This window comes from Tinamus guttatus, unplaced genomic scaffold (genome assembly GCF_059628265.1).
Source record: "Tinamus guttatus ecotype Peru unplaced genomic scaffold, ASM5962826v1 Tinamus_guttatus_pri_ptg000136l, whole genome shotgun sequence".
In the NCBI taxonomy this organism is placed as follows: domain Eukaryota; kingdom Metazoa; phylum Chordata; class Aves; order Tinamiformes; family Tinamidae; genus Tinamus; species Tinamus guttatus.
Window position 1 is genome coordinate 288,687 of NW_028288670.1, and position 13,927 is coordinate 302,613.

At 33.5% G+C, this 13,927-nt stretch overlaps 1 protein-coding gene across 3 annotated transcripts in view; it reads right to left on the reverse strand.

Moving 5' to 3' along the window:
* Positions 1–700: 700 nt before the first annotated feature.
* Positions 701–13,927, reverse strand: part of LOC104565900 (cadherin-19) — a 96,825-nt gene continuing 83,598 nt past the window's right edge. For all 3 annotated transcript variants that reach the window (XM_088521861.1, XM_088521860.1, XM_010212644.2), the window contains 4 exons: positions 12,456–12,577; positions 6,498–6,615; positions 4,440–4,691; positions 701–1,213 (listed from right to left, as the gene is read on the reverse strand). In XM_088521861.1, coding sequence (XP_088377987.1) covers positions 723–1,213; positions 4,440–4,691; positions 6,498–6,615; positions 12,456–12,577 — 983 coding nt within the window. In that variant the 3' untranslated portion in view covers positions 701–722. The remainder of the gene's footprint in view (positions 1,214–4,439; positions 4,692–6,497; positions 6,616–12,455; positions 12,578–13,927) is intronic.

The following is a 13,927-nucleotide window of genomic DNA, read 5'->3' on the forward strand; positions in this document are numbered from 1 at the left end:
CAGTATTTAAGTTGAATACTGATTCTAACTTGAACTATATTTTTGTATATTGTAACTGCTAAAAATATTATTGGTTTTAGACACTTGCCAATAGTTCAATTAAAAAAAAATTAATAGAAAATACTTACTCATGTTGTAACAGATCTTTATTTTCACACCGATAGGAAAACATTTATTTTAGTTTAATCATTCTGTGAAAAATAAATAGATAATTCTGTAAGTCTTTGTGGCAATTGTTTTAGAATGTCTAGAGTCTACTTTCTCACATACATATATTTATATGTTGAAGCATTATACAAATATGCATGTTTTAACTTTGGTTAAATTAATATATTCCACAGCAAAAGTTTTTCTTAACTTTGGCAGCAATTTAAAGCTTACAGATGACCAAATATTTACTATACTCATATATGGCTTCTATTCCTGCTGTTTTATTTGCTTGGATACAGATTTTCAGCCCCCAGAGCTGGGCCTAGATTTTCAAAAAAAGTACAGTTTGTGTTCAGACACCTAAATAAAGACTGGATTTTCAAAATACAGAATGCCTATCCCTCAGCTCATGGCACTCCTGGCATGATTTTTCAAAATGCCTCCATACCCAGCAGATTCTAGAAAAAGCATGTTTATTTTGGTGCTAAAATGTGGACTGATCACTGATCTCTGTTTAAAAATCAAGAATTGTTTTTTGTTGCTAAGCACTTAAAAATTACAATGAAAACAAGTTAATCTCTCCTATTTCTATGAGAAGCATACATGCTTGCAAGCTGTTTAAATTGAGGTCCCCAGTCTCCAAGGAATTCATAATTCTGATCCATATCTGATGTGTTTGAGCCTAAAGAGCTGAGGGATCCGGCCAAAGAACCAGTCCCTTCAAAGGCATATGTCTGAAGTGAGTCATATGGAGGGGCACTGGGATCCATATTAGCTTCTTCAAGCTTTTCTGAAATGAATTGCCTGAACACTGCACTGTCAGGGCCAACTTGCAGAGACTGTCTGTAGAGGCTATGGATCTCTGTGGTGATGTTCTTCCGAGCTTTTTGTGTCCTCATAACGGTGTGGGTCCTCAGCGCTGAAATATCAAAAGCTTCTGTGTCCTCCTCTCCACCTCCCTCATCATCATACCGAACGATGTTCTCTCTGAACTCTTCTATCTTCTCCGAAAACGGAGACTTCTGCCGCTGCCTTCTTATGGCCACAACCGCCAAAATGAAAACTAGACAGAAAGCAAAAACACAAAAGAAAAGGTAAGAAGAACCAGCAACTTTGAACGTGCTTGGAAACACCTAAAAAGTCACAATATGCCTTAATATCGCTGTTACTGCAAAGCGAAGCTATCCTCACAGATTTATAGAGCTGTAATCTTTATGGATTTTATGGTTTTGAAATGAACATTGTATAGGGTGATAAAATGGTTACAGAGGGACTTATAAAAGGGGTGAATGACATGGAGCTATTCTTTGGCTAAATGAGAGTTTGAAGCAGTGATAGGAACACAGGCTACACTTTTTGAAACTGTTTTACTTCATCATCTGATATATCAATTCCACATTCAAATTTAATTTCTTTATCTCTCTCTCTCCCTCCCCCTCTCTCCCTCTTAGATCAAAGCCTCAGGAAGGGCGGATGAAAAATGAAAGGCAGTGGATGAAATCTTCTCAACTGGTAGGAAATAATTCTGTTACAGAGTATTTAGGGTCTGATTCAATTATTTCTTACATTACATCTCTTTGGATGTTTGAAGACTCCCTAAAGTTTGAGATCTGTGGATAAGAGCAGCTTCTTCCTTTTATGTTTAAGCTCTTAGACTTATTTTCATTCTTTTTCTTTTCTATTTAGAAGTATTATTCTTTTTCTTTTTTATTTTATTTACTCACTTCACTCTGAGTGATCTGTTTCAAGTACTCAATGACATTCAGAGACATGGATGATTTCAGTTTTTAGATAAATTTAATTACAGTTCTGTTAATAAATACATAGATTTTGTACTGCAATTCTCTATTCAGGATGTAACATGACAAAACTGCCACAGGATTTTACCTCACTTCTACGGATAAGATATTGTGTGAGTGGGAGATATTAACACCAAATTTGACAACACTGGAAAAATGAATTTCTACAACACTATTCCACAATTATGAAAGAGAAATAGGAGCTTCAGTTCTCCTAAACCTCTGCATGATAAACTCTTCTAATAATGTTTGATGATGCTGACTAAAAGGTTGTGGGGTAAGAGGAAAACTCTTTGTATTCTAAATGTGAGAAAAAAAAATAATAATAATTTTAAATAACCGACAAAATTCTTTGTGATATACATTTGAATGTATATGTCTGTAAAGAGTGTGTTAGATAATTAAAAACAGAAAGAAACCAATAAGTATGTGCGTTTGTATTTCTGCTTTGACTTTTGTGGTATACATTGGCCCAACAAGCACCAAGGGTTAATTCCTTCCAGAAAAAGGTTCTCTCTGCAAGTAGATGAAAAGCCCTTGATGAACATTTCCATTAATAACCTGGACCATGCAACGACAGTACCTCATCCTCACTCCTTTAAGTCCCTAACGAGACCGTGTCCAGATATACCACCAAAAGCCAAGAAAACACTGATATGAGTACTAGTTGGCCTTTAAACACACACCGACTTGAAAGTCTAACGCAGCAACACCAGTCAGAATTGCCTGAAGTTTGCTTGGGACAAGGAAAATGTGGGTTCAATAAGGTGTCTCTGGAACTGTAGGTGAGGCTAAAAACAAAAAATCTCAGTTTTCAGAATAATCTCTTATTCTGTCTTGGAAACCAAGAGTTGGTAGTAGGGGAATGTTTTTTTTCCTGGACTTTGATATGGAGTCATCATATGACTAGAGTCTGCCCAGGATAATTGTCATCTAAACATAATAATGAGCTACTCTTTTATTGTTTTAATCCTTGTTCTAACTATTCAGAGAGTTCTCAGGGTTTAACAAAAAACATTCTGATTTTTTTTGTAGGCCATATTATTTCTGCAGTTTCCTGCATGTTACAAAATCATGAAGGACCAAGGTCATATCAATTAACCGATTCACAGTTAATTCATCAAGATGCTGCTTCTGGGGAACTCAAATCCATTTGTGGGGCTGAACTGTAGGGTTTCATTCTAGGAAAAAATTCAATGGGTTCTCACAAAAAGATTCAGTCATGAGGCCAAAGACCTTTATTGCTTACACTATGGAAATTAAAACCATAAGGTTGCAGACAGAATGAGGAATATGGGTGATCTTTAATATGTTTAACTTCCATTTTCATTGATACAAAGTCAAAATAATTCCATTAAATTTCTTGGACTTGTCTTCCTTTTCGCATTGCTACAATGACAGATCAAAATTTAGCATCAGAATAATCAGAATACAGCTGCCAGCCCTCATTTCCAAGCCTCAGAGCTTCCCTGTGGTTAGTAATGTTATACTTAGTGTTGTATGCTGTTATTTATAGACTAGTAGAGGTCATACTGTATAATAAGGGTAGATAAAGAATGTTCTTTACCTGAATATCCTACAAGGAAAAAAGTAGGATTTATTTAAAACTGCTTTGTAAATCTTTCAATGATATAGAAGTTTAAAAAGTATTACTAATTTTATTTGTTCACATTAAGAAAAACATTGAGAGAATAATTACCCATTAAAGTTTTGTTTCTTAAGGCAGTGCAATTTCTGTTTCTATTACTTCTTTCTTTCTTGGCATTACTTTGTGCAAGTATTACATTACAGTCTTTTTGCTTGTTTTGTTTCAACAGAATTCTAAAAGTAGGTTAGTATAAAAAGAAAAATGTTTTATAAAACTCTAAAAGTACCTCACAAGCCATTCTTAATTATTTAGATAACACTCAAATTCATGTCTCACATTCAGGACTTCCTTGGTATATTGAAGGCTAATTTAGAGTCTCCTGAGAGGAAAAAGTTGATGCCCAACTCTTGGAGAAATGAGTGCCTGGAGATGCTACGTTATTAACAGAGAGGGCAACTCTGTTTATTTCTGAAGCTAATATTGCTTCTTCCAGATAGTATCAGTGTTTTTTTTTCCATTATTATTATATTGCTCTGCGCTTTAATACTTGCTCCACATTTGCTCCACTTGCTCCTACCCATACCTAAGGCAGAATGAATAGAGTTCTGCTCATATTAATCTAATTCTAATACAGCCTTTGGCTTTCCAAATCTTTGTTATTATTACTGCTAGAAAAATAAGTAGGAGCATTACTCAACTAAAGCCAACTTTTAAGGCTTTTTTAAAAAAAAAAAATACTTTGACTTTATAGTCAAGAAAACAGAAGAGAAATGAAAGATTTGCCCTATTGGATTTTTCTCTGTAGGACACTACCTCCATTCTTTCTCGCTAGGGAATATCTATGGCACATAATCAAATCTACTGTAAAAGGAAGCAAAGTTATTTCACTTACTAGTACTTACCTAGGAGAATTAGTATGCAAGCCAAAACAGCAACTAAAGCTTCTGTACTCAGACCCAAGGAATACAGGAAAGTTCCGTATCGACAAAAGAAGATGTTAACTTCAATGTCACAGTCACAGACAGTGATAGTGAGAGTGTTTGTGCTTGTAAGTGGTGGGGTTCCATTATCCAGAATTAAGATGGGCAAGTAGAAAAAAAGCTGCTCCTGTCTACTGAAGCCATTTTTTGCTGTGAAAATTCCAGCAGTGTTATCTAGAAGATAAATTATATGCATGATATATATTTATCACTTTTTAACAATGGCAATAAAATCCAGGAGCAGTTGACCAAACTGTTTAAAAACTTTGGTACAGTACAAACCTGCACATTAGAAAAGGCAAGAGAGTTAAACCACGTGCCGATAAGTGTTATTTGGGTGGCATTCCCAAATAATTGCATGTGTTTGGACAGATATGTTTTAGGGGCAACAGGAGATCTCTTTTTAATACGCACAGATAAGAAAGAAAAGTACTCATCTAGGATCTAACATTCACTCAGTGTAGGTTCTTAAAATACTTCCAAGTAACCCCGCTGTTACCAGTTCTGCAGTTCACAGATCAACAACAGACATTTTTATCAATCTAAAGGCCCCAAAAGTGTGTCAGATAGCACAGAGAGAAGGCAGGTGGCAAGAGAAAGGAGAGAAAGCAAGAAAAATCTGCCCTAAAATAGTCATTTGCTCATTGCCTGATTTACAACTGGAGCTAACTGAGCTCATACTACTTAAACTGCTTAAAAAAGTTGTTAGAGACTCTTGCCTTGCTTTCTATTTAATTGACAGTGTTCAGAAATCAGCTCTGTATGAAACCTAATAAGCAAATTCAATTTCTGTTACATATCAGCTAATTCAAATTTGAAATTTTGAAGAAGGAACTTGAATAAGAAAACACATATGAAAGATATGAAAGAAGAAAGAATAATAAAACATAAATATATGTTATGATTTTTAATCATGTCATGGGGAATTATTTCATGTATGCACATAAAAAAAACCCCAACTCTACAGTTATCTATAGCTCATATTTATCCAAACAGTCTGTCAAAGTTAACTCCCTTACATTTAAGTCCATACGGATTTCTTAGTTATAGTTTAGAGGATAATTCTGAGTTAAAATTCTGCAGATATGTATACTCACTTTTGCTTTTGTGTTAAGATACTTCCATTTCACCCATCTATTTCTGTGAATTGTATCAGAAAGGGAGAGATTGGTGTCTAATCATACTATGTTTGAAAATACAATTTCCCTATCAATAGCCATCAAAAGGAATTGGACCTTGTGTGTAGCTCTGCTTGGAGCTTATGCAGAATACAAAAGAAACTGGCGAACGAAACTGTATTGTTAGAACTTAGCCTTAATGGAGCAAGTTTTCTCCTGGCAGTGAGAAAGAGAGGTTAATGAAGCTGGGAAATGAAAGACACACTAAAGTGTTGACTTTAATTTGCTGATATTGAGAAAGGTAGTTTGCCATTTAACATAGTCTGAACTTTCTAAAACTTTTTTTCTCATTGATTTATTCACCTAGGCTGAACATTCAAATAATTAACAAAGTCAATAAGAACAATGTATACTTTAGCTGAGTCTGGAAAATTCCTTCTTCATAGTCTCAGCAGACTGATTTTAAGTGATCTTCTTTCCTGAAATTCCGTCACTTCAGATTGGTTCGGTTGTTATCACTCTTTTAGCATTTTCCTTAAGATTCTCAATCAATCCAGATCCAAAAGCATTAAAATGTATAGAAGATATATAGAAGATATATGATGTCATCAGTATTCAGGATACATGATTTAAACTGTGTTAGGAAATAAGATTATTTTCTTATGTATTTATGTATTTTAGACAGACAGACAGAGGTGGTATAAAACAAAAACTCAGCCTTCCAGCCTCTTTAGTATTACAGAATTATAAAATGCATAATGTGTTCATACCTTATACCTGTATTTTCTATGCTATTTTTTTAGGACCATTAGAAATATGACTCCCATTAGGATGGTCTTAAAGAGCTTATGAGTGACAGTACCTTGATTATCTTTGACAGTAAAATGTGAGTTGTTTGTTGCCTCCTGAGCCAAGGAGAAGAAAAAGTGGTGACCTTCTACTGAATCATCTTTATCCACTGCACTGATGTTTTGAATTAGCTGGAAATATAGAAAAATAGAATTATTTAAGAATAAAAATATTTACTTGTTCTTTAAAACAATAAAAAGGCATGTTGTATTATAATAAACTCTTGATGCTGGAGATGGGATCTATGAATATATATATCATAAATATATACCTGTCATACCCAAACAAATGTAATTGTGGTGTTCTAATACATATTAAATTGTTCTGCATATGTTGCTTTGATTTTTCATTTGTTTAAGAGAGGTAGGCATTAAAACTTTGAGAAAATATGAAAGATTTGCTGGATCAAAAGGCAAAGATAAAGTTTCCACAGAATACGTATATGTATACAGATATGTATACATATAGATATACACACATAGAATTTTGTCTTTTTTTCCCAAGGTGAAAGTTTATCATTCTACAATTGAATAAATCCCTCTAAACCAAATCTGTTTCCATGAGGCACACAGGACACACTGACATCATTCAGCTTCCATATTGCAGCTGCAGTAAGTGAGATATTGTGACAAGCTCATGTGTTGAATTGTTGATTCTGGAAATTATAACAGATTGATTATGGAATTGCTTGGTAGTTTGTTGCTTTTTTTTTTTTTTTCTCCCAAGAAAACAAAATAGCTTTCTCTTACAAATCTGCCAAAATAGATTGCCATCTGCAAAATGAAAATCAAAATTAATATTTTACCATTAAAAAGAATGTCTTTCATCTTTGTAAAAAACCAACCACATTCTAGGTAATATAATTAGTAATATTTCTGGATGCAAAAATCTACTATTTGTCACTTTTATCAGTGAATATTCACTGACTCAAGCCTTATAGCATATAATAGTCAGAGAAGATCTTTACCAATAGGAGGAAAGCAGTCTGATGCAAGCCCATCAAAATTCAGAAATGATAACATCCATTTTACACTCAAGCTCTTTTTTGTCATTCACCTCATGCTTTGTAGGTATTGTACCCAGGAGATTTCAAGTACTCCTTTGTACCCAGGAGATTTCAAGTCTCAACTCTCCTCAACCAGAAAACATCTGAATCCTACAAGGGCTACTTTAGAAGCAAGAACAGCAGTAAGTCAGCGGAAGTAGACATCAGCCTTCAACCTGTGCCTTTAAAAACTCTTTCTGAATTAAACCATTTTTCAGTCAAAAATCCAAAGATTTCAACACTCATTCTTTTTCTTTTCAGATAAGTTGAGTTTGATGAAATCGTCACAGGAAAGTTCAAAACATGGCACATACCATAGAACCATTGTGTTCCTAGCACCTTGTCTCCTTTTTATGCATGAAATTTATTTGAAGTCAATATTTTGACCCTATAGGAAAATGAAGAACTAAGAACTACTCACTAAGAAACTGATTGGTTGCTCAGTGATGTACCTGGTAGCAGTGCACAAAGAACAAATCTTAGAAAAGCTTTGCTTTTCCTCAGAGCAAAAAGTTAAATAGAAAAGGTGATACAGGCACAAGGATGAAGAAATCTGTCTAGAGTAATAACTGATCCCTAGTAATGGATCTACTCTTGACAATAAATCCTTGCTTTTATGTTTCATTTTTTAGTGGAATATAATACTTAGAATATGTTATATACCAACAGCAATAGAAACTGAAATTCTATATGTCCAATCTAAAACAAGGATATTTTCCTAATATTATTCTGCTCTACACCTCAACAAATTAAAGGTCTCTTCTGTTTTTTGCTGAGGATTTGCTAGTGACTTCATGTTTACTGCTGAGAAAAATCTTTGTATGGATGTATGTTTGCCCCTACAGTTCAGGGTCAATGAAACTACACTCAATATACAAGTTAATGCATCAATACTGCACAGTAATACCTGTCTTAGATGTCTTAGTCACATCTAATATCCTCTTATTCTTAGCTTGGCTTCTTAAGTAGGGAAGAACACCCCATGATAATGAGATACCTGAGCTCTGCAATGATAATGAGATATCTGAGTTGACTTATTCAGAGCTTGGTCATATACTCTCGCTTAGCAGGCTGGTTCTTCTATAGTCCTAGAATTTTCTCAAGCTCAAAACCTAGTTTCTTTTCTCTCTCTCTCTCTTTTTTTATGATTTCAGTGATGCCTTTTTCTGTGTGAAAAGCAATGTGAATTTCAAGCAAATTTCTTTGAGTGGAAAAAAGGCTTGAAGATACTGTTTCAATTTTTTTGAAGTTGTCCATCACTTGCAATTGTTAAGAGCAATTTAACACAACTCTCATAGATACTGGATTAACAAATCATACAGCCATTTTCCCCCAGTTTGTGTAAGAATGTAGCTTATTAATACCCTAATTCTGAGATGAGAATCATAAAACTTCTAAATTTCTTTACTTATCATAATTTCAAAAAAAAAAAAAAGCATTAACTGTAGGTGATATTTTTATACTCCCATTTTTCCTTCTGATTAATAGTTATTTAAATAGGTATTAGGTATAACTTTAGAAATTATATTTTTAGGAGTCAATCATTTTCCCCCATTAATTTTAGCTATGTCTGATTCAAATCAATATAATTCTGAGGAACACATGCCTAACCTGAAGAAAACTTCCATCGTTATGATCTGTCCTGTACTATTCTACGCAAACTTTAGACTCCTTATGGCTTTGTAAGCATATATGTAAATGATCCAAGGCAACTTCTTAATGTTTATTTCTTACTATATTCTCCTAAGATTCAGCAAAACTGAGTCTGTAAAATATTCAGAGAGCAATAGGCTGCTCTGATTTTGCTGAGCCCACAGGAAAAAAAATAGCCCAGAAAGAAGAATATTTTTTGCAGGTTTCCTAGACTTTGGAGCTAGGAAATCTAGTCTAGGAACTAGGAAATTCTAGTCCTATATATTTCCTATTTTCTATATATTTCTTATCTCTGATGTTTAGTGTACACTCAATACAATGAATATAATAAAAACTATTAAGCAAGCTACAACATCAAAGTCAGTTCATATGTGATTCTCAAAGAAATTCAGAATTGCCAAAATATTCATTAAAGAAGGCTGTACTAATTCAAAATGTAGATGTTTCAGTGCATCTTTTTCAGCCAAAACATATTTCTTGTATGACATGAAAAAAGACTACAAGGGAGCTGAAAACGCCATACATACAACTGGATACAGTCTGGATGCTCAGCTTGCTTACATGTGGCTCAGACATTTGATGCATCTTACTTATTTTAAACTCTCAAACTACAGCTTCAGGTTGAGTTGATATATTAATGCTTTGGGAATAAAGCTTACTGGGTCAAATCTTTTCCTTCTGGTTGTGTATAGTATTACTTTCAGGATAAATTTGGTCTATTTTTTTTTTCCTGGACATTTTTATAGATTGTCTGTATAACTCAACAGTTCGTAGCTATTGTACATACACATAAAGGAAAGCCCTAAAGAACTAACACTACATCATGGTCATCGCTTACGTTATGTACAACACAGTTATAAAGTCAGAAAGATCCAGTGTGAATCAAAAAGAAATCCCATATTTGGTTGGCTTATAAATATAATTCTATTAGATCTGATATTATCTATTGCTACAATAGAGTGGAATTCTATTTTACATAGCAACTTCCTGCTCAAGTTCTAAATGGATTTAGAATATTGTCAGAAATAGCTTTTTCTTTACATCCCTTTTTATTGCTATGTTCTTGTTTCAAATGATACTCCCAAGGATCCAGATCTAATCCTTTGAAAGTCTTCCAGAGCCTAAACTAAAATTGCCTGTACCTTACACAAAACATAGTGCATGGACAATAAAATGAACACTCATTTGATAAAAACAGACAAAAAAATGGTAATATTTCATAGAATAAAATCGCTTTGGAAAAAGCAATTTTTTTTTTTTTTTTTAATCTTAAACTGTTGTTCACTGCCTCTATATTTGGATAATTATGACAACACTTTTTGTTTTATTCGTGGTGTTTTTTCCTTCTTTATGAAGGTCTAGTATACTTTAGGACTATGCACAATAATGTGTCACATGACTCTTGCTTTGATATAAGCCTGGCTGACACCAGGTAAAAGCCCTCCACGGTCAAAAAGGCAGTCTCATTTTTGGCAAAGTCTTTCCCCCTACAGAGCTTTTTCTTCCTTCCTCTCAAACGCTGTAAACTGGGAGTACAAATTTATTTTAGAGTATCCTATCAACACAACTCAGACACAACTCAGCCAAGATAAGGATAGGAAATGAGTTAATGAGTTCTGGATTGTCTTGGGGACTATCCCTCAACATATCTCTTATAGCTTCTGAGATAGCTTCTTTAGATATACTATTTTATTTCAATTTTCATACTGTCTATGATCTCAACTCATAGCATATAAGCATATACCTGAAATCTTTTGAAATGATTGTAGAAATAAGGGCAAACTAAGACATTTGCATGTCTGATTGAGCCCTTCATTGCTTAAACTAATTCTTCAAAAATGCAAATTGTGTTTTTCAGTGGACAACCACTTTTAAAACTCATAGCTTCTAGCTGATGAAAGTAAATAAAGCTTATAGCTAATGTAATAAATAAATTTTATGTAATTTATATGTAGAAAAATGAGTAAGAATTGTGAGTTATTACTCATTATAAAGTATATCAAAACATCAACCACTGATTCTGTTTTAAATCTTAAACATGAACAAAATATAATCTCTGACTGTGATAATTATGCACTTCAGTTACAGCTTCATTTTTTTCTTCCTAAGAACATATGTTAATGTGACGATTATTTAACATTAGTCTGAATGGCTTCCAATGCTGCTTATAACTTTCACAAAAGTATAGCAAAGTAAAAAAAAAAAACCAAACAAAGAAAAACAACAAAACAAACAAACAAAAAAACAAATTATTTAGAAAAAATGTTTTGCCCATCTGTCTCCACCATTGTATAGGTGTTATCATTTTTGTAGGAATAATCCTGTATTATATTCCAAAAGAAAATCATAAAACAACAATCTATGGAATCCATCATATGCTGAGATGGATGGTGCCTCTAAGACAGGAGCCAATGTGTCCTTTGTTTTTACAGTTGTTCTTTAGACTGAAGGTTAGAAATCAGGATTGCTCCAAACATGTCTAAGCTAGGACAACATTTCAGAGTGCAACATTGCCAAGTGTAGAACAAGTAAACTAGGTGCTGGTAGAAGAGTATGTACACAGATAGTGAAAGCTATAAAGGAATTACTTAAGTAACAGGGAAAGCTTTACTTAACTGCTCAGTAACCAAAGTCAACCAAGCCAGTGTAGAGAGAGGCTATAGGATTCAAAAATCCAGACAAAGCAAAATCACTCAAATAGGAGTGTCATGGTTATTCCAAAGGTCCCTTTTCTGTGTCCAAAGAACACTTTAAAGAAAGAAAATAGATTTTCTGTATCTACTGCTTTCTATTATTCACGTTATACCTTTTTTGTTTAACTTTTTAAAAATATGTTTTTCTTTTCCTTTCAGAATTTTCTTTTAGAATCTTTTAAAATCCTGAGCAGAGTCTGGCTCTAAGCTACCCTGGAGCCTATACTGTAAAACTGGTTCACCTATGAAAATATTTAACTGTGGAAGAAAGTGGATAAAGGAAAATGAAGTTCCAGTGGTATATCTGGGGGATTAGGACAGCTATCCGATGTGACTGCATTCACCTGGAAAACCATGGGGAACTTTTAAGTATGAAATGAGGAAAACCTTCAAACAGACACTTCCCTTACACAACAACTTCATAAGTAGACGACTAAGGAAGGTATTATGAAAGCCATAACTTAAGGAACTTTAGACATCCTAACTGAATTAGACTGAATTAGATAAGGTTTGAATGTAGTTCACAATGAATGATTTATAGCCAAGGTATTCTTAAAAAAAAAATCACCAAATCACTTACCTGGCCAGAAAATGTATTTTCACATACAAATGTTTCATAGTATTTAGGGAATTCCGGTTCATGGTCATTGACATTGAGAACATGGATATACACATTTACTTCTGAATTTTTTTCTGGATTTCCTAATGGCAAAACAAAATTAAAAATCTGAAGTTTTAAGCAATCTACAACTTATTTTACAGAAATGTAGAAATTACAAAACTCTACTTAAATTTTACACTGAAGAAAGTAGTCACCAAGACTTAAAGATACATCTTATATTTTTTAATACTCCTGTTCAAGTATATCTCATATTGTGATTTGTAATTATGTTTCTGATTGAGTTTTTTATCCAATATCAATTGCCTTATCTGAATTCCCAGCATGAATCAAATTGTTTTCTTGATTAGCTACATTGTATTTACAGAAAGCTTTTTGCTTCTTCCTTTTTTCCCCCTTCTTCCCCTAACTCATCAAGTTAAATTACAATAGTGTATGTAAAAATATATAAGCATGTATTTTTCAGTCATTCATTTATTAGGTTGGAAATTGATTTAATGTAAAAAAATGAAATCTATTCTGTACAAAGTTGATAAATTTTGTTTGTATGGAATACCTCTAGCTCGTGGATAGGACAATGATAATTCACATTGCTTTAGAAAATTTTGTTACTCTTCCACTTCTCCTTTATTATTTTGAAATATTGACATCTTTAGAGCAAATTTACACAAAATATACATACTTTCAAAACACTTCCGCCACTGCTAGCCATGGAGTAATTGTAGTGGATATTCACACTTACTTTCAGTTGACAGAAGGCTGGGACTGCTCTAAAGAACATAGATTGAATGGAATAAGAGAGTTGTTCTATCCACTGCTTTCCAAACACTTATTTGTAAAGAAATTGTAAAGGAATCTGGTTTTACTCAGACAAACTTAAAGTATTACTACTGACACAAGAGACTGAACTTACTTATAGCTTTGTTCCAAGTCTTATTTGCCCAACAGATTTAATTCTTAGGCATTATGTGCTCGTGAAAGCTGTACTGCTTCCGCTCCTTGAGTACACTCTATTGCTGGGTCTTTAAATATAAAACCTATATCCATATGGATTATTTCTATTTGAAAAGAAAAATAAACTGTGCCAGTATGAGGCACTTTTATTCCTGTACTTACTACATTTACACAAGCTTTACACAAGCTTTTTTATCTGTCTCTGATAAAGACAATTCAGATCTAACATGATACTAAACTTGTGTATAGGTGAGGCCTAAATAGCTTATGTAATAAATACGTTCATAAATGTGTCATCTGAAACCAATAAAAGGATCATTTGAAGGTACTGAATACCTCTTTGAAGTCTTTTGCCTATCAGTAAGGGTTTGACCTGCTCACTAGGATTTGACCCACTTAGATGGCATAGCTCTGAAAAATGTCTGCTTTTTCCACTTAGCAGTTAGCAATTTAACGTGTTATTCTAGTACCTGAGAACT